Source organism: Drosophila serrata, unplaced genomic scaffold, assembly GCF_035046125.1.
Source record: "Drosophila serrata isolate PLE 108 unplaced genomic scaffold, ASM3504612v1 contig_293, whole genome shotgun sequence".
Lineage (NCBI taxonomy): Eukaryota > Metazoa > Arthropoda > Insecta > Diptera > Drosophilidae > Drosophila > Drosophila serrata.
In genome coordinates, this window is record NW_028257191.1 from 2,900,393 (window position 1) to 2,919,464 (window position 19,072).

General features: G+C 46.0%; 4 protein-coding genes and 1 long non-coding RNA gene across 7 annotated transcripts; 2 read left to right on the plus strand and 3 right to left on the minus strand.

Moving 5' to 3' along the window:
• The first annotated feature begins 2,908 nt into the window (after positions 1–2,908).
• On the plus strand, positions 2,909–5,973 carry ND-75 (NADH dehydrogenase (ubiquinone) 75 kDa subunit). Its single transcript, XM_020952749.2, has 6 exons — positions 2,909–3,053; positions 3,249–3,436; positions 3,512–3,843; positions 3,913–4,939; positions 4,999–5,487; positions 5,546–5,973. The coding sequence occupies exons 2-6, from the start codon at positions 3,254–3,256 to the stop codon at positions 5,708–5,710; spliced, it is 2,196 nt and encodes a 731-aa protein (XP_020808408.1). The 5' UTR covers positions 2,909–3,053; positions 3,249–3,253; the 3' UTR covers positions 5,711–5,973.
• A 1,671-nt stretch (positions 5,974–7,644) lies between these two features.
• Positions 7,645–12,706, minus strand: Trxr1 (Thioredoxin reductase 1). 3 transcript variants are annotated; one of them, XM_020952753.2, is made up of 3 exons: positions 12,373–12,706; positions 9,084–9,429; positions 7,645–9,013 (listed from the first exon to the last, which is right to left on the minus strand). In XM_020952753.2, the coding sequence occupies exons 1-3, from the start codon at positions 12,386–12,388 to the stop codon at positions 7,900–7,902; spliced, it is 1,476 nt and encodes a 491-aa protein (XP_020808412.1). In that variant the 5' UTR covers positions 12,389–12,706; the 3' UTR covers positions 7,645–7,899. The 3 variants fall into 3 exon arrangements, with proteins under 3 accessions (XP_020808412.1, XP_020808409.1, XP_020808410.1); XM_020952750.2 differs by lacking the exon at positions 12,373–12,706 and adding an exon at positions 11,007–11,477; XM_020952751.2 differs by lacking the exon at positions 12,373–12,706 and adding an exon at positions 10,583–10,973.
• On the plus strand, positions 11,598–13,560 carry sni (SDR family oxidoreductase sniffer). The gene is made up of 3 exons (XM_020952763.2): positions 11,598–12,202; positions 12,776–12,827; positions 12,889–13,560. The coding sequence occupies exons 1-3, from the start codon at positions 12,077–12,079 to the stop codon at positions 13,452–13,454; spliced, it is 744 nt and encodes a 247-aa protein (XP_020808422.2). The 5' UTR covers positions 11,598–12,076; the 3' UTR covers positions 13,455–13,560.
• Positions 13,561–13,762: 202 nt separating this feature from the next.
• LOC110184283 (uncharacterized) lies at positions 13,763–14,671 on the minus strand. The gene is made up of 2 exons (XM_020952764.2): positions 14,394–14,671; positions 13,763–14,322 (listed from the first exon to the last, which is right to left on the minus strand). Exons 1-2 carry the CDS (start codon positions 14,659–14,661, stop codon positions 13,967–13,969), a joined length of 624 nt encoding a protein of 207 aa, XP_020808423.2. The 5' UTR covers positions 14,662–14,671; the 3' UTR covers positions 13,763–13,966.
• An 843-nt stretch (positions 14,672–15,514) lies between these two features.
• LOC147643114 (uncharacterized) lies at positions 15,515–17,156 on the minus strand. The gene is made up of 2 exons (XR_015272565.1): positions 16,150–17,156; positions 15,515–16,093 (listed from the first exon to the last, which is right to left on the minus strand). It is a non-coding gene; the product is annotated as an uncharacterized LOC147643114 (long non-coding RNA).
• Positions 17,157–19,072: the final 1,916 nt, after the last annotated feature.

Consider the following 19,072-nt stretch of genomic DNA (forward strand, 5'->3'; position numbering starts at 1 on the left):
TGTCTTACTAGGGGATTCCCTTTAGTTTTGAACCTCTGGGGGGAGCCAGGGATAGGTTTTGTTGCTCTTTGGCAGTGATCACTGTGGCTATGATGCCGCCACAGACTGTTGCCATGCTTGCTTGCCGTATAATTATAATCGTATCATGCATATCTGCTTTATGGCGTCGATCCGCAGAAATTGCTGCCTTATCTCACCGCTTCCAGAAACTGTGGGATGCACAAGGTGTGGGGCGGGGATCCGGGATTCGGGATCGGGGCGGTGCATCCCGCCAAGGACACACCGTTAAATGCGGACAATTGCCGGCGGCGGGACTGCCAACAACAACAACAACAAAAAAGGGGAGTAAATTGTTTAAAATTATCACATACTAAAGCTGCCGCGAGGAAGCAAAAATGGACGATGGACAACAGACAGGAGACAGGAGGCAGGAGACAGGATGGTTGCTCCTGTCCCCCTCTCCCTCATCCACGCCTTTGCCGACGAAACAAATCACATTATTTGCCGCCGTCGTTGTTGCACGTTATTTTAAAAAAAAAATTCGTTCCTTCTCATCGTTCGGGCCCCCGTTTGATTTTAGGCGCCAAGCCGATGTCGCCGGCGTTTGGCTGCAAATTGTGGCGACACGTCTGGAGCGTGGCAGCAGCATTCATCCGGACACTGCAAGAAATTGTGGGTTCCCTAATATTTATTGATGAATTTTTTAAAAATATTTTCTTCGTTTTTAAATCAGATTTCTTAAACCATTTAAGCGGATAATATGCTAAGCAGTCTTTTCAGGGATAAACAATCTTAAATAAAGGTTCGAAACTTCAAATTTTTTAAAAATAAACTCGAAGGAAGCTTAGTTCGGAAAGCCAAAGTTTGGATACCCAAAGATCATGAGATTTGAATATGCAATCGATCATAACTAAGCCAAAAATGCACTAATTCAATTCGGAAAACAGTTCTGTGTTAGTTTTTATTAGGTTAATAAATCTGCATACTAAATTTAAAATTTTAGAAAATTCAAATTTTGTCAAATTTTTAAACAACTTTTACGATGTAAAAATTATGTAAAATTAAAAAAAAAAAATTATAAAATTTTTTTTCTGCCGAAGATTGCTAGATCGATTCGCCTGTTGATGCTGATCAAGAATATATATGCTTTATAGGGTCGAAAAAATGATAATACCCTACATTTTATTATTGTTGCATTGAAGATTTACAAGTATGATCTCAAACGATTTCTTTGAGTGCACACATCCATGAGCATCAGATACACTGCGATAAGGCAAAGGAGAAAAAAAAACGAGCGTGCTGAAGAGAGAGGGAGAAAGAGAGAAAGATAGAGAGGGAGAAAGAGCGCGAGCAAGAGCCGAGATACAAGATAAGAGAGACAGCCAACAGACGCCAGACAACAAAAACCACAGCAACAACGACGCCGCCGTCGAAGCAGCAGCAGCAGCATCGTTTTTACACAAACAAAAAATATATAGTCATTTTGCACCTGATTTCTCCATTTTTATTATATTAAAAATAATTCTAGGGAAATATCGGTTCATTTAAAAATCGTCTAGTTCCTTTACTTTATCGTTATCACCATAAAAATGAATGGGAAACTTGATTAAGATTGCGCCAAGTGTATCGCCAGTGATCCCAACAGATATCAAGCACGTCTCAATCTCAATCATTCAGGGCCGGGCTCCGGGAAAGGTTTATGTAGCTGCCGCTCAATTAACAATGAAAAGTCGGTCTGGTACGTCATAATATATTTTTATCTGATTACCTGGCTGCGGTGAGCACTAGAAATGGGAGGCTGTCAGCCAGAGGGGGGCAGTCGTGACACGCACGCATCTCTAAAGCGATCATATCATATAATTTTAAATACCATAGGCCAGAATTTATGAAATATGGCAGATCATGAGTGGTAAATTATAATATATAGTATTATATTCGATATTTCAGTTTCCTATTGAAAAATAAGGTATACTCCCAAACTTCTATGGTTTTTCGTGACTCACGCTCTCATCACCAGATGGCCGAATGGCAGACAGTGGCGCCGTTCGCCAGGGACGCCAAATGGGAGCCAGATAGATTCCGCAGATCCAACAGAATCGTGCGTTAGTCCGTCCCGTCCCGACACTCACACAGACAGGGCGAGTCGCTGCCAATGTGCTGGGAACAACATCATTTTGCTGCCCTGTCTGTCATCCATGCCGTTTGCATTGTCCACCTCTCATTGGTGTGTGTAATTTTTCGCGTTTTCGCGTGACTCCCATGTAAAGATTTGATCTTTAACAGATCTCACTAGCGGCGTCTGCCGCCGTCAGTCTACGGTCTCCAGTCTTCAGTCTCCGGCCTCCTGTCTCCAGAGCGATAGACCTCCAGGTGGAGGTCGCTCTGCATCATCTCCAATGATATGGGGGCGTTGTAATTGGGGATATATGTGTGTGCCTTTTAGCCTAAATAATCAGATCTATATCCAAGATTATAGCTAAACTCCTTGTGAAGATCTCTCCTGACAGCAATTTGACCTCTGTTTTTCACCTTTTCCCATTCTCATAAATCAAAACAAATTGTCCGGTTCATAGGATTTTTCAAATTTAAATCTTTAACGGCGGTTTCTTTTAGCGCCATTTCATCACGCAGTCCGGCAGCACCGACTCATGTGCATTCATTTGCTTTCAAGGTTTTCTAACCAGTTTTCCAAGAAAAACACACTCCACGATTTCATAAAATCAGTTGTTTTATCAGAAGTTTAATTCTGTATAATTTTAAGTTTCCCCTTTAACTATATAAAATTTATTTTATAATAGTTAAGAAAATTCAAATTCGTTAATGTTTGCAGCACAATATTCGCAAGGCTGCCAGAATCCAATCCGAACTGTTATACCGGGTTACTTTTTACCGACGGCGTAAAATTGTTTGGTATACGTGTAAAATGTAAAACACGGGGATGCAATATTTTAGTAGCAAATATCCGCGCTAAGCTGGCCACACTGGTCAAAGCAAAGTTTGTCGAATTAAGTTTGTCCGAATTAAAAGCCACAGGAATATTTTCCAGCATTTCGGTAGGTTTTTTCGCTTCCCCCTCCGGTGGCCGGAGCTTGGAGACCCCCTGCCAGATCCCGCCTGCAGTCGGCGAGGGGCTGCCGGGGACGGCAACAATGGCAGCGATCGATAATAGCGAAATGCTGGCAGCCAGCTTACTTATGTAATTGTTGGGTTCGAGGATTGCAGCTCTATTTGGTCACTTGTCGTTGCAGAAAATATGATACGGGCACCGCTAGTCAAGGCGCTGGGCGCTCTGGGCTCGCCCACACATCAGATGGCCAGCCGGGCGGTGCGCACCAGCGCCATTCTGGCCCAGACGCCGGCCAAGGCGCCCGAGAAGATCGAGGTCTTTGTGGACGACATTCCCGTGCAGGTGTTGCCCGGCACCACTGTGCTGCAGGTAAGATGTGCATGCAGTTCCAGCAGGTGGAACACCTAATCCTCTAACCATTCTTTTCGTTAAACGCTCTTGCAGGCGGCTGCCCAGATCGGCGTGGAGATTCCCAGATTCTGCTACCACGAGCGCCTGGCCGTTGCCGGTAATTGTCGCATGTGCTTGGTGGAGGTGGAGAAGAGCCCCAAGCCGGTGGCCGCCTGTGCCATGCCCGTGATGAAGGGCTGGCGCATCAAGACCAACTCCGACCTGACCCGCAAGGCACGCGAGGGCGTCATGGAGTTCCTGCTGATGAACCATCCGCTGGACTGTCCCATCTGCGACCAGGGCGGTGAGTGCGATCTGCAGGACCAGGCTATGGCCTTCGGCTCCGATCGCTCCCGCTTCACCGACATCAACTACACCGGCAAGCGGTAGGATAATGATTCTCATTGGAGGGGAAAAGGACGCATCACTATAGCTTATCCTTTTGTGCATTGCAGAGCTGTGGAGGACAAGGACATTGGACCGCTGGTGAAGACCATCATGACCCGCTGCATCCACTGCACTCGCTGCGTGCGCTTCGCCTCCGAAATTGCCGGTGTGGATGATCTGGGCACCACTGGCCGCGGCAACGATATGCAAATCGGAACGTATGTGGAGAAGCTCTTCCTCACCGAGCTGTCGGGCAACGTGATCGACCTGTGCCCGGTGGGTGCTCTCACCAACAAGCCATACAGCTTCGTGGCCCGTCCCTGGGAGATCCGCAAGGTAAGCAGCATCGATGTGCTCGACGCCGTCGGCAGCAACATCGTGGTCAGCACCCGTACCAACGAGGTGCTGCGCATTCTGCCGCGCGAGAACGAGGACGTCAACGAGGAGTGGCTGGCAGACAAGTCGCGCTTCGCCTGCGACGGCTTGAAGCGCCAGCGCCTGGTGGCACCCATGGTGCGCATGCCGAACGGTGAACTACAGGCCGTCGAGTGGGAAGGTGCCCTTATTGCGGTGGCTAAGGCTATCAATGCGGCCAACGGCAAGGTGGCCGGCATTTCTGGACAGCTGGCCGATCTGGAGGCTCAGGTGGCCCTAAAGGATCTGATCAACAAGCTGGGCAGTGAGGCAGTCGCCACCGAGCAGGGCTTCATCCAGGGCGGCACTGACTCCCGGGCCAACTACCTGCTTAATAGCACCATCGCTGGCCTGGAGGAGGCCGATGCCGTGCTCCTGGTGGGCACCAATCCACGCTATGAGGCTCCACTGGTCAACACCCGTCTGCGCAAGGCGTACGTTCATAACGAGCTACAGATTGCTTCGATTGGACCCAAGATCGATCTGTCGTACGACCATGAAAACCTCGGTGCCGATGCCGCTCTGATCAAGGACGTCTGCTCTGGATCGCACGCCTTCTCCAAGGTTCTGGAGGGTGCCAAGAAGCCGGCCATTATCATCGGTGCCGAACTGCTGGAACGTCCCGATGGCGGTGCTATTCATGCCACTATTGCCGATTACTGCAAGAAGCTGAAGAAGCCGGTGAGTACGGACTCTCTCCCTGAGCACCTTTATAGCTTTATTGACCCGTTGTATTGCAGGACTGGAACCCCTTCAATGTGCTGCAGACAAACGCCGCTCAGGTGGGCGCCTTCGATGTGGGCTACAAGGCCGGAGCACAGGTTGCCGTTAAGGCCCAGCCCAAGGTGCTCTTCCTGCTGAATGCCGATGCCGGCAAGGTGACCCGCGAGCAGTTGCCCAAGGACTGTTTTGTCGTGTACATTGGTTCGCATGGCGACAATGGAGCTTCCATTGCCGACGCAGTGCTGCCAGGTGCCGCCTATACTGAGAAGCAAGGGATTTACGTGAACACCGAGGGCAGGCCACAGCAGACGCTGCCAGGTGTGTCGCCACCGGGCATGGCCCGCGAGGACTGGAAAATCCTGCGTGCTCTCTCTGAGGTGGTGGGCAAGCCGCTGCCATACGACAACCTGGATGAGCTGCGCAACCGCGTCGAGGATGTGGCGCCGCACCTAACGCGCCTGGGTCAATTGGAAGCGGCCGGTGAGGCCGGTGCAGAGGGCGCTATCGTAAGCAGATTATCTACCATATTTCAAGGCAACGTATTAACTTTTCTTATTTCTGCAGAGCAAATCCATTAGTGGCGGCGCTATTGATATCAAGTTGAAGGAGCTGCGGGACTACTTTATGACCGACGCCATTTCACGCGCCTCGCCCACCATGGCCAAGTGCATATCGGCGGTCAACAAGCAGCAGCGGGAGAACGAGGCCAAGCAGAGCGTGGCCATCTAGGGCGCGTGACTTCTGATCTAAACTAATAACTAATTAATGTGTTTTTTTTTAACTCTGCTCTTCGCTTGTGGCCACGCCACCTCCCAAAAATTACGTACGATCCGTTTTCAGACAGCACGATGAGCCGCCGCAGGTGCAGTGGCAGCCCCAGCGCTGTGGCAGTTGTAAAGGAAAAAAGTCTTTTTTGTTGTTGTTCAAGACAAAGAGGGAGTTATTCAATACGAGAAATAGGAAAAACAAAATAAAAACGTAATAGAAAAATATCAAGAGGGGTTTCCCCACTTACTGGCCTATGTAATCATCAGTGATTATCAGGAACGGGAAATATACTATGTATTTAGCTTGCCCAGCATTGCCGTCTCCCTCTGTTCGATGTGTATGCGATGGATATGTCTGAAAATAAGGAATATATAGTGTTATTAATAATATCTTAAATTGTATATGTTAAATCTTATCAAAATGTTTATCATGCGCGAAAAGGAGAAGGTCCTGAAGTTTACCCTATGATTAAGGATAGTCTCTCTACATCGAAATTGAATTTGCAATTAGACCAAATCGAATCGGATATTGGATATATACGAAGGTCATCTCACAAAGCAATTATCATTATCCCCGCATACCCAATGAAGGTGAAACAAGTTAGGCATCAAGTTAACTGGCCAAAGCGAGGAAAACCCTAGTTGTAAATGAGGTCAAGATGGAGTCACAAGTGGGCGGAGCCCTAGTTCTTGTACCATTAATCAAGATTAGGGTCTTATAGCAATAACCTTAGTATAATTTCAAGTGATTTATTTAATTATTATTTAAGCATTAACCCATTTTTATACCCTTGCAGGGTATTATAATTTCAGTCAGAAGTTTGCAACGCAGTGAAGGAGGCACCTCCGACTATATAAAGTATATATATTCTTGATCAGGATCAACAGCCGAGTCGATCCAGCCATGTCCGTTGTCCGTTTCTACGCAAACTAGTCTCTCAGTTTTGAAGCTATCTGAATGAAACTTTGCAGTTAGTCTTCTATATACTCTCACTCGTATATATGTCGGAACGGGCCGGATCGGACGACTATATCATATAGCTGTCATAGGAATAATCGGTAAAGTTTTACAAAAAAAATATAAAATTGTTAGTTTTCAACAGAATTTGATCAAATTTGAGATATAGCCATTTCATATTATTCTACAATTTTGTGTAAAATTTTATGAAAATCGGACGACTATATCATATAGCTCCCATAGGAACGATCGAGAAATTTGAGAGGAATGAGAATGGCGGTGGTTGTTGTCGGAAGACTGACAATCGCGGTGGCGATAACATTTTTAGTTTTCTACAGAATTTAATCAAATTTGAGGTATAGCCATTTCATATTATTCTAAAATTTTGTGTAAAATTTTATGAAAATCGGATTACTATATCATATAGCTCCAATAGGAACGGTTAGTTTTCAGCTGATTTTCATCAAATTTGAGGTATAGCCATTTTATATAAGTCTTAAATTTTGTGCCAAATTTCATAAAAATCGGACGACTATATCATATAGGTGCCATACAAACGATCGTTTGATGTAGATGAAAAATGCAAATCTGTGAATCTAAAACTGCAAATATAATATGTATAGGTGAATACAATGAAAGCAGGTATTACCTCATTGTTTTTTAACACAAATATATATCATTTATATTGTATGGTTTTTTATTCATAGAAGTTCTATCTGCAAGGGTATATAAACTTCGGCGTGCCGAAGTTAGCTTCCTTTCTTGTTAAAGATAGGTTCATTCAGCAGCTCCCAGTGAATCCCAATTCCCCCCACGAACTACAAAATTCCCTAAAAATAAGACTACAGGGCTATTTTTTGTGGTGAAAAATTATATTTTTCTACCATACATTTAAGGGATTTCATGGTTAATTTCATGGTTTTAAAACAAATTCAAAATTTTGAGTGCATGTCGGATGGGCTGCTAGGAGGATTGCGGGTCCCGGGAGTTCCACCGTAGCCGAACGAAGCGTTTAGCCACCCGATATCCCCAGTGCCCAGTGCCCAGGGCCACTGGCTTGCGCAGAGCTACTATTGTGTGGGTTTTTTTAATTGCGGTAACTTAAACGGAACTGTTGAACTCATCGATCGCTGGCTAGCGGCAGCAACCATTCATCGTCCCGGGCGGCTGATCTGCTAGACTGCGGAACCCGCTTAGCTGCAGCAGCTAGCCGGCGTGGGGTCCGCTCCCGAGCGCTTGGTAATCGTCAGCCGGGTGAACTCCTCGGCGGTTGTGGGGTGAATGCCCACAGTGTTGATCAGGGTGTTGATGGTCAGGCCGGACTTGAGGGCGGCAGCGAATCCCTGGATCACCTCACCGGCAACGGGTCCGATGTAGTGGAGTCCATAGACACGCTGGTTGCCATGGCGCTCAGCCACCGCCTTCAGGTAGCAGTAGCGAACGCTCTTCTGGGGGATGAAGAACTCCGTGGGTTTGTAGTAGCCGTGGAACACCTCAATCTCATCGGCACCATACTTCTTCACAGCCTCCTCCTCGCTGAGGCCGACACAGGCGTACTCCAGGGGTGTGAATACGGTGGTGGCCACATCGTTGTAGTCCATGCGCTGCTCGGATCCAGCAAACAGGCGACGGGCCAAGAGACGACCGGCCAGAACAGCAACGGGCGTCAGCTCCGGCTTGCCATAGATGATGTCGCCGACGGCGAAGATGTTCGGCACATTGGTAGCCTCCACAGAGTCCACGGGGATCTTGTCCTTCTGAACTTTCACACCGACCTTGGGCAGGTTGAGATCTTCAACCAGACCCTTGCGACCGATGGCCCACAGCACGGTGTCGTACACATCCTGGCCCACCTCACCGTTGTCCACGTTCTGGTACTTAACCAGCAGCTTGCCATCTTCCTGCTTCTCCACGGACAGCGGCACGGTCCTGCGAAGGAAGGGAATGCCACGCTCCTCCATTGAGGAGGCCACCAGCTCGGCCATTTGTTGATCGAAGCCACGCAGCACAACCGAGCGCACCATAATGGTGGGCTCATAGCCGAGGCCCTTCAGGAATCCAGCGCACTCCAGTCCAATGTAGCCAGCACCGACGACCAGGGTCTTGCCGGGCTCACGGTTCAAGCTGAACAGATCATCGCTGGTGATGCCGTGCTCCACGGCACCGGGGATATCCGGGTAGCGGGGACGTCCGCCCACGGCAATAACAAAAGTCTGGGCGGTAATTGTGCGTTCACCGCTCTTCATCTTGGCCACCAAGGTGTGTGTGTCCACAAAAGCACCCAGTCCATTGATGTACTCCACCTTCCTAAAGCAAAAACCAGGGAATAATTATGTTAGAAGCAGGTTCTTTATCAAAGCCTTTAGGGTTTACTTACTTGTCGCGCAGATCCACACGGGTCACCCAATTGACGGACTTGATGTGATTCTGCACAGACTGCACCAGCTTGTTCCAGTCCGGCTTAATCTTGTCGCTTACATTCCACCCGTAGGCGGCTGCCTCATGGACAGCCTCGCCCAGCAGCGAGGCCTGGTGCATTAGCTTCTTGGGTATACAGCCGACATTGACGCAGGTGCCGCCGACACCCCACTTGGTGCCCAGGGTGGGCGTAGGCTTCACATAGTCAAGGCAGGCAACGCGGGCTCCATTCAGTACCGCTTCCTTCGCGCAGGCCAGGCCAGCTGAGCCGCCGCCAATCACAACCAAGTCGAAATCGTAGGAACCTGGGAAATGGGGAAAAATATTAAGGTGTTAGCATGGCTGCTTGTGCAAGGGCTTCCTAGCTCCCTAGCTTATCTCTTATCACAACAAAGAAGGGCGTAACCCACTCCTATCTTCCGCTGGCTCCTCACGCAGCCGTATGTCCAGATAGGCAGAGCGATATATGCTCCTCCGGTGGCGGGGTTCACCCTCAACTAGCTGGGAAGCGGGCACAAACTCAAACAGATGCATCAGGATCGAAATTGGAACCAAGACTGGGCGACCTGCAATCTGCAATCTGCAATCAGGGCCCAGGAATCTTTCTTTCCCTTTTCCTTGGATGAAGCTTTCGCTAGATGCCAGGCGGCGATAGAGCCCTGCCACATGCCATGCCGCCTTGGCCGCTGGCAAATCAAACTGGGGCAATCATCTGTGACATGACCCCAACCGAGTGACGCCTCCTGAACGCCCCAAGCTCACGCCTACGCTCCGCCTCGTCAATGGTTTGCTTTGACCCGCCGGATTTGCCATGGTTACGCCCTTAGAGGCAAGTTGGCAACACCGAGCGCCTTATCGGCTGGAATCACTCCCACACCTTTCTGCTTTCTGTTTGTTTGCTTAGCTCTACCTAGATTATACATATGCCCAGCAATATGTTATAAACAATATCAATACTAAGCTGTCGTCACGCTGCAATTAATTGCTAAATGTTATTACGATGACGGAAGAGGGTGCTGTGACGATGCAATTATCGAAGATGTGTTTGCTTGCCAGCGAGTACCGAGCAGATAAGTGGGCTGCACACGACAGATATGGTGAAATCATCATCATCATCATCATCATGGCCACCACCACCAACCAAAAGGTTCTCGAACATTCCGCAAAGGGTTGTAGATAGTATCTGTATTGCCCAAGAGCATAATTACCTATGAAATTCACACATACTGTGTAATATTCAAGGGTAAACAACCTGGCTAATACTAATACTCTCTCTATATATTATTTCAAATATTGATTTCGTTAATAATAATGGGAAAAGGGAAGCAAAACCAGTTTAAGATGTGGTTTTTTTGAATATCGATTATCGATTACTTCTACTTCTTCTACTATTTTCTACATATTAAATTAAAACGAAAAATAGAAGCTACTACTGATTTTCAGACTAGACTTAACCACCTTTGGGCTGGAAAGCAGTCTTTTTGGCTCCCACAACCAGGGCGCATAGCAAGTGGCTGTATTTGAGGACCATGATTGATCTGCGGTTGGTATTTGTGTGCTAATCTCACGACCACCACTGTAATCCAGTTGGTATTGGTGCGGGGTGTGCGAACGAATGCCGATGGGCCAATGACGGTGCAAATGTGGAGTATGTGAATGCCGGCATATAAAACCCTTGCGAATACGTGCCGCAGATAACGGGTCTGTGGTCTTTCACAACTACGGTTATTGCATAATGCCCGCAGCGACGAGCGGCGGGGGGTAACAAGAGAAACCCCAAATACAAAAACGCACAATTGACGCGTAACCCGACCGACTATCGGCGGTCGACCGCCGCGTTGCCAAACCCGATCGTGTTTCTGCTATCGATATCGACGCTCACCTCCTTTGTTCTTGACCGTTCGCACCGGCTGGGCGTACATGGCCTGGCGGTCGCAGTGGGGATGCTTGAAGGGCGGCGCAGTCGGTGCCCCGTTGCCGTTGCTGCCCTGCGGCGCCTCTGAGCTGCCATTTTGACCCCTGAGTGGAGCGAAGCTCATGGTTCGTTGTTGATGGAGCAGCAGGTGTGGAGAGTTGAAATTATGTTGGAGTATGCCGGGGACGGGGACAGGGCCAGAGCCGAAGTTAGACGTAAATATCGTCGAGCACTGCCGCACAAACGTGACGGAGCATCTCGAGCTCCACAAGGCGAGCGACATCTTTGCGGCTCCCTCTTAAAATTGGTTAACTTTCACCTCAATCAGCCGGGGGAGGGGCAGGAACGGCAATAACAATGGCGGTTCGCGAAGAATTGGGGAAAGAGCGGAGGAACAACACAAACGCGTCGCGGTCTGGCCGGGAATGCTGCGAATGCGGTGGGCAGCGAATGCGCCGATAGACGGCGGCTACGTAACAGAAGCAGCACAGCGATGCGAATGCGCGTGGCAAAGCGGAATGCCGATAGCGCGGCGGCAGAATCGAAATGAGAAGCAACAGATTATAGCGAAGTTCTGTTAGGCCATGTGTGCCTTCATTAGCATGTACTGGAAAACGAACGCATTCCAATTAGAAGTCATGGCAGCAGCAGCAACAGTTGCGAATTAGAATTTGAAACGTTTTTCGGTTTCCGCACGTTTGGCAATGCGCTGCAATGGTATCGATAACAAGCAGATGGTTGGCAACACTGACAGCTGTGCCGGCCGCCAGCCAAATGATTTTCCGTTTTTTTGTTACGCCAATAAAGTCGTGTACGGCCGATAAGCGGGCGATCTGGTGAAATCCACGGGAATAGTTGGCCCAGCCAGTCACCTTAGTTCCTCCGCCGCGAGCGCTTTTTATTGCACCCTCACGACTCGACAACTCATTAGTTGGGCCTTAATCTCGAGTGCCAGGCGAAGCGAGGGCCGGAGATTAGATTTCGCTCCGCCGAAGATCACATCACAGACGCAGCGACTCGCAGAACAAACGGAAAACATGAACTCCATCCTGATAACGGGCTGCAACCGCGGCCTCGGTCTGGGCCTGGTCAAGGCGCTGGTGGCGCTGCCTCAGCCGCCGCAGCATCTCTTCACCACATGCCGCAGTCGGGCGCAGGCCACGGTAAGCAGAAGGGGGTAACACCAGTGACCGCTGGAGGCGAATCGGTGACCCGCGGCGTGACTCACACCCCGAGAAACTACGCGAACAATCCACAAGAACACAAAAACAACAACTAGTAGCACGGCTAATCCGGCTTGGGACTCGGAACGCGATGTCGCAAAACGACTCACCTTGCACGGGCGCCATTTTCAGTGTCTCCGGGAGTTTGTCCAAGTGGATAAGGCTCAGCGAAAGGATCAGCAACGGATAGTAAGTGCGCGGCGACGCGGAAATGTTCTCGGAGTCGGGTTCGAAGAGAAAACAGTTACTGTAGTTCCGGACGAACTGTGTGAGCGGTGTGTGGTGTGTGGGCGATTCGCTTCGACGGCGAAAGCACGAAACGTAGATGGGAAATAAGCGGCGCTAACTTTTTGCAATAGCTTTTGTACCCTTTTCGTCATTAGTGTGCCCGTTCTCGGGCAGCGACATTGCGGCACGTCAATCGATAGAAGCGAAGGAGCTGTGATCGATTCTGTGCTAATGTTTGTCATCGAATTTGAAATGGGTTTTTAATGTTTACAACTACTACTGCAGGAACTGGAGGATCTGGCCAAGAAGCACTCCAATATCCACATTCTGGAGATTGGTGAGTATTCAAATTGCCCTGTTAATGAAGTGGAATGAGTAAATTGATTAATTTTCCGTAGATCTGAAGAACTTCGAGGCCTATGACAAGCTGGTTGCTGATATAGAGTGCGTGACCAAGGATCAGGGACTGAACGTGCTCTTCAACAATGCCGGCATTGCGCCCAAGTCCACGCGGATAACGGCTACCAGGTCGCAGGATCTGATGGACACGCTGCAAACGAACACGGTGGTGCCCATAATGCTGACCAAGGCCTGTCTGCCGCTGCTGAACAAGGCGGCCAAGGTGAACGCATCGGAGCCGATGGGCGTGGGTCGGGCCGCGGTCATCAACATGTCCTCGATCCTGGGCTCCATACAGCTAAACACGGACGGTGCCATGTACGCGTATCGCGCCTCCAAGTCGGCTCTTAATGCGGCCACCAAGTCGATGAGCATCGATCTATTTCCGCAGCGCATCCTGTGCGTCAGCCTGCATCCTGGTTGGGTTCGAACTGACATGGGCGGCAGCAATGCCCCCTTGGATGTGCCCACCAGCACCGGAGAGATTGTGAAGACCATCTGCGGGCTGAGCGAGCAGCAGAACGGCAGCTTCCTTAACTTTGATGGCAAGCAGTTGCCTTGGTGAAGGGCAAATGGCTTAACCAACTGCATTTTCACCATATTGCATTATGTTTATTTTTGTTTCTTGATTGTTGTTGAATAAACCTAACACTTGAAGTGCCTGGAAAAAATGTTAAGAACTCTTGTGTAAATAGGGGGCTTCGATTACAAGTTCTAGAAGCTTATATGCAATTTCTAGAGACTTCTGAAACGTCCCCGATATTTTAGTTTAATTATTATGTGAAATTAACCCTACCAAATGAATTAATTCGCACATAAATATGTATATGCCTTATATATAAACCTAAAATCAAATCAAAGCGACTGACTGGCTAATATAAATATAAGACTTGCAGGATTAGGGGCTCATTGGACCCAGACCTGCAGTGACAATTGTATTTTAATGCCTTAAGTGGATTTACATAGAAAAATATTGATTTTCTTGCCCCGCCCGGAACACAGCAATTTGGAGTGGAGTACCTTAACCTATGGACGTGATAAACACGCAACGTCTCATCATCTCACCTCGTCTGTCTGCTAGTTCTGCCATGGCAAAATCCTGGCCACGGGCACTCTGGACGGATCGGCGCCAACGTCCTGGGCCAACGGTGGCAGTCGTACATTGGCCAATCCCGCTCCTGGACCCCCCGCATCCGATGATGCACCTGCGACGCAATTGGGATCTGGATACGGCATTTGGCGTACAGGCGGCACCATGGCCACTGGTCGGGGTGAGGCTATATCGGCCGGTGGTGCCACGTAGCCCGGCTGACCGTCCAGCGGATGGGCCACGCGCTTCCGGAGATCGAGACGTGGGCGTCGGCAGTTCGCATTGTTGGCCAAAGATTCCGCTGACACTGGTGGTGGATCATTCCAGCCGGGCGTAAGGGAGCCTGCCGAAGAGGACCAGGGATAGAAACGTGAGTAACATTAGGTGTTAGGGTGAAAGCCATTGGGGACTTACCAGGAAACGCACCCGACGGGGCTATGTTTTGCCCCGTTGGCGGCGGCGGCAGCGGCAGCGATGTCTGCTCGAGGTGCTGCTGGTGCGGCACGGGCTGCGCTGTCAACGGTGGCGGTGCCATGGTTTTATAAGGCTGTCCTGTTGCTCCTTTTTCCCGGGTTTTGTCCCCGATCCTTGCCAGAAATTTATTTGGTATTACACTTACTAGAGGTGGGGCAGCGATGTTATTTATTATCGCTTTGAAAAAAATCGATTGTCTTTCAGACATCGATAGTTAATAACGGCCGTTTATTATTTTCACTTGCACATCACTACAAACCTGACAAGCGGGTTGCTATTTCATTAACAATATTTTACTTATTTTGTACTTTCTAACGTAATAAAAACTAACAAAGAAAAGATTTTTCTGTGCTTTTTTTATACCTTTATAGGGTATTATAATTTCAGTCACAAGCTTGCAACGACATGAAGGAGTTATTTCCGACCCTATAAACTATATATATTCTTGATCAGCATCAACAGGGGAATCTTTCTACGTATGTTGGGAAGAAAAAAATTGTTTGTCCATTTTTTCAAAATTTTATAAGGGGTTACATCGTTAAAATTTTTAAAAATTCATAAAATTGTAATTTTTTTTTTAATATTTAATAGAGTATGCAGATTTTTAAACCTTCTAGCAAATAACATTTTTCCAAATCCAAATTAATGCATTTTTGACGGAGTTATGCATTTTTTAAATTATGATTTTTCAAAATAAATAAATATATAAATAATCAAATTTCAAGAATCTTTCAGAGAAAAATATAATTTTAATCAGTGAATGAGTCATTTCCGACCCTATAAACCATATATATTCTTGATCAGCATCAACAGGCTAATCTTTCTAGGCATGTAGGAAAAAAAAACAAATTTTTTACAATTTTTACAAATTTTTATAAGGGGTTACATCATTGAAATTATCAAAATTTGACAAAAAAATTCATTTATTTTAAATGTTAAACTGAGTGTATGCAGATTTGTTGCCCTCATAAAAATTAGCACAAGAAAGTTTTCCGAATTGAAATTAATGCATTTTTGTTTTAGTTATGATCGATCTAACATTATGGATAACTACAAAGATATACAGACTTCAACTTATCAAAGTTAACTTTATTTCTTGATAATCTTAATTTATAATTTATAAAGACTTAATTTATAAGATTTCTACTTAAAATAAACCACGTTGAACAGACAGCGGTCCTGCTGGAGATTTCCATCAGGATATCAGGACATCAGGACTTATAAATATCCTGTTTATAGAGCTGAATAAGACGAATTATTCCAATTTCCAAGTTTGTCTCGTTTTCCATGGAGTCGAGGAATTGTTATATGTTACAAACTAATGGTATTACAATTAATATGTGTAATAATTAACAAAAATTCTTAAACTTAAGCTAAATGATGGAGATTTTCAAATTGAGGTGACTGTTTACATTCAATTAATAACCTAATTAATACGAAAACCAAAAAGATGTTACCCAAGATCCTGGGCAATAAGCCTGAGGTTACCGGGTGTCTCAGCTTTCACACTTAATTGCATGTAAAAATGATAAAACATAATTAATAATTATGTTAAAAATAATCAGAACCTTTGTGCAGACATGTTAATTAGTTATTACATATTCATAAAGTGAACTTGACCGATTTCTAGGCCCAAATAACTAAGAACGAAGCAAAATGAGTTGGCATAATCGTTGTAATAATTGCATTAGGCAACCTTGCAGGGCTTCTGGGGCAGTCGGAGGAGCTGGGTATCGGGTACCCGGGTTCCATGATGACTTAGTTGCTTCTATGGCCTCTTACCATAGCCGCTGTCACACGCACAAGAGTCTTAAGTCTAATCTTGTGCAGTGGCCAGCAGCTGCAATAAGCACCTTATGCGGAATCGTATCGAGTCGAAATCACTGATGCAGGTCGAAGTGGAGAAGGATATCGAGGTTTCTTGGGGATTAAAATACGGGGTCAACGTTTAGTTGTGGACTTTTGCCGAACTGGAGTGCTGAATAAGTGATGAGGATGCCCCGCGACATATGGTCGAAATTCCAGGCTAGTTAAACGCGTTGCGCGCGGTTTGGGGGACGGGGCACGTTTTTGAGTATTATATTAAATATGGATCGACGTTTGTGGTTGAGCTGGACAGCTGGTTGGTTATTGATTTTCAATTCGAAACCGATTTTCTATGGCAAATTAAGGGGCCTTCTTTAGTGCTAATGGGGCTTAATTGGTGAATTACTTTAATTTCCAATCTTAAGAAAAAAAAAACTGTTTAAAGGAAAGCAAATCCTTTAGGGAGAAATTCTCTATTGTTGATTTTTATAATTCATTATTTTTTGGCTGGATTTTTAATTTCTTAAAAAGGCTGCCCCAAAAGCAGGCTATTGAAATATTAAATATCCTGGCAGAACACTGTCCTTTTTTAGGATTTCTTTATATAGCATATCTGTTGGCACCGCTTTTGAAAATTGTTTGTAAAATCTCTAGTTATTTCTCCTATTATCCTTGGCACTGGAAAAACACATTATCACAACTAAAAAAAATATATATATTTGTGTTATCCTATTGGCACTTGAAAAAAAATACATATTCGTTATATTATTTTAGTTATTCTTTTTATAATTCCCTTGTTTTTAGTTTATAGTTTTTATAGTTTTTCTGCTTATTTCTGTAGATCCTGGCAACTGCTGCTGCTGTGTTGTCGTCTAATTAACGGCATTTAACTGAGACATTGTTCGGTCCGTCGTTCACCTTTTATAGTGCCAGGTGGGAAACGTCGACGTCGACATCGGCAGCGGCAGCGGCAGCGGCAGCGGCATTGCATCCCTCTTGTGTTTAACTTGTTTAAGTTTTCAATATGCCCCCTGCATGAGTGTGTGTGCCTGGTGTGTGCCTGTGTGTACATATGAAGGTGTAGAACCCAAGCCGAGCGCGAAGACTTAGATGTGTGTGTGGCATGGCGTAGATTGTGTGTGTGTGTGTAATATTATTAAGGGGCATTAGTGTGTGTCCCCCGAAACGCTGCCTACTTTTCAGGCTTTTGTCGGGACTCTTCTTCGATCGGAAAAGCCAGCAAGTGCCACCGAAAAGAGAGCCAGACATTGAGGCAGGTTTCCAAAAGGTGCATGACCAGCTGTCGGGTGTGGGTACGAAATATGATCTGCAACTGCAATTGGAACTGGAACTGCTGCTACTGCCCACAATCACTGGCCCAAAGGAGCCCAACCGGCTGCAGTTCATCCCCCATTTTGCGGGGGTGTTGAAAAATTAAATAACATTTTGCCCAAGGTGGAAGTGGTGGCAAGGGAGAATGGGGACCCTGGGCCGGTGGCACTTCTAGGGCATCCCCGGGGCCGGCATGGGGGCAGCTTGGAATGCTTGGCTGGTCAGCGCCCGTACAAGAGTCCACCAAACTAACTGCTGGACCTGGTCCGAGGCCCAGTCTTTGAGTGTGTGTTTTAGTGTGTGTGCTTTGGGCTCCCTCCGTGGGGAATCTCAACAAAGGTAATGGCAAGCGAGCGGGGCTTAGCGCGTATCGAGTGACAGATTGTCTGCGGCAAGGAGGCCAGCCCAGAGAAGCGATCGCTGAGGAGAGGCCTGGCCACCCTCCTTGCCCCTCCTTGCCTTTGTTTCTTGTTTCTTGGGAAACCATAATTTCCGACAGCATTTGCCGGTGCTTTTCCGGCTTTCCGCCTTTCCGATTTTCAGCTTTTCAGCTTTTCACAACTATCGTTGTCGCCATTGTCGGTGGCGCCCATTAGTATGCTACGAAAAATTATAATTGACCAATGCCAAGCGATTTAATTGGCATTCTAAATATATGTATATTCCAATTGTGAATAAATTAACAGCAAATTAGTGAATTTAACTACCTAAAATAATCATAAAGATTTATGCTTGCTAATTAATATAATTAATAAATAATGAAATGTATTATTTAAAAGAAGTAAATCACTCTTCCTTCAAGCATAACATTAATTAGCAATTAAATGCTAGGAGAGGAAACCCCTGTTCAATGTATAAATATTAAAATTAATAATATAAAATAAATGAAGCTATAAAATTAAAATTCTTAAATATTACAAAAACTTAATCAATATTTCAATGCTTACATATTAATATTTATTTTGTAAACCATTTCTTGTGAAAAGAAATAAAGTATCTCGGCTTCTTGACTATAAATTAATTAATTAAACCCAAAACCTGACTCAAAAAACTATGAAACTAAAAATACTTTGAACCTTTAAGCCTTCGAGGAGAAGCAGAGCAAGAATATCAGCATTTTTGACAATTTTAATGATATTTCCCCTCACAACATTTTGAAAACTAAGGTACATTTGTTGTTAAATCCTTATTGATTAAATATTTGTATTACCTTTGGTAATCACTGGCTTTTTGGCCTTCGTATACCACTAATAAAACCTAATATATGTATATTCTAGGTATATTAAATCAATATTTTTATATGCTAATTTTTTGGGGTAAATCCAAGTTTTTCAAATAGCATAACTCAGTCAAAAATGCATTAATTTCAATTCGAAAAGCTGTTCTATGCTAGTTTTTGTTAGGTCAATAAATCTGCATACAAAATTTACAAATTTAAAAAAATCTAAAATATGTCAATTTTTGACAATTTTAATGATGAA

Bases quoted from the DNA above. Each gene is read 5' to 3' on its own strand.
- ND-75 (XM_020952749.2), top strand. From the start codon at position 3,254: ATGATACGGGCACCGCTAGTCAAGGCGCTGGGCGCTCTGGGCTCGCCC. The intron at 3,437-3,511 runs GTAAGATGTGCA...ACGCTCTTGCAG, and splicing joins CCGGCACCACTGTGCTGCAG to GCGGCTGCCCAGATCGGCGT. The intron at 5,488-5,545 runs GTAAGCAGATTA...TTATTTCTGCAG, and splicing joins CCGGTGCAGAGGGCGCTATC to AGCAAATCCATTAGTGGCGG.
- Trxr1 (XM_020952750.2), bottom strand. From the start codon at position 11,322: ATGTCGCTCGCCTTGTGGAGCTCGAGATGCTCCGTCACGTTTGTGCGG. The intron at 9,430-11,006 runs GTGAGCGTCGAT...CCCATTTCCCAG, and splicing joins AACGGTCAAGAACAAAGGAG to GTTCCTACGATTTCGACTTG. The intron at 9,014-9,083 runs GTAAGTAAACCC...TTTTTGCTTTAG, and splicing joins CGTGTGGATCTGCGCGACAA to GAAGGTGGAGTACATCAATG.
- sni (XM_020952763.2), top strand. From the start codon at position 12,077: ATGAACTCCATCCTGATAACGGGCTGCAACCGCGGCCTCGGTCTGGGC. The intron at 12,203-12,775 runs GTAAGCAGAAGG...CTACTACTGCAG, and splicing joins GCAGTCGGGCGCAGGCCACG to GAACTGGAGGATCTGGCCAA. The intron at 12,828-12,888 runs GTGAGTATTCAA...AATTTTCCGTAG, and splicing joins TATCCACATTCTGGAGATTG to ATCTGAAGAACTTCGAGGCC.
- LOC110184283 (XM_020952764.2), bottom strand. From the start codon at position 14,661: ATGTCTGAAAGACAATCGATTTTTTTCAAAGCGATAATAAATAACATC. The intron at 14,323-14,393 runs GTAAGTCCCCAA...CCTCTTCGGCAG, and splicing joins CCCGTCGGGTGCGTTTCCTG to GCTCCCTTACGCCCGGCTGG.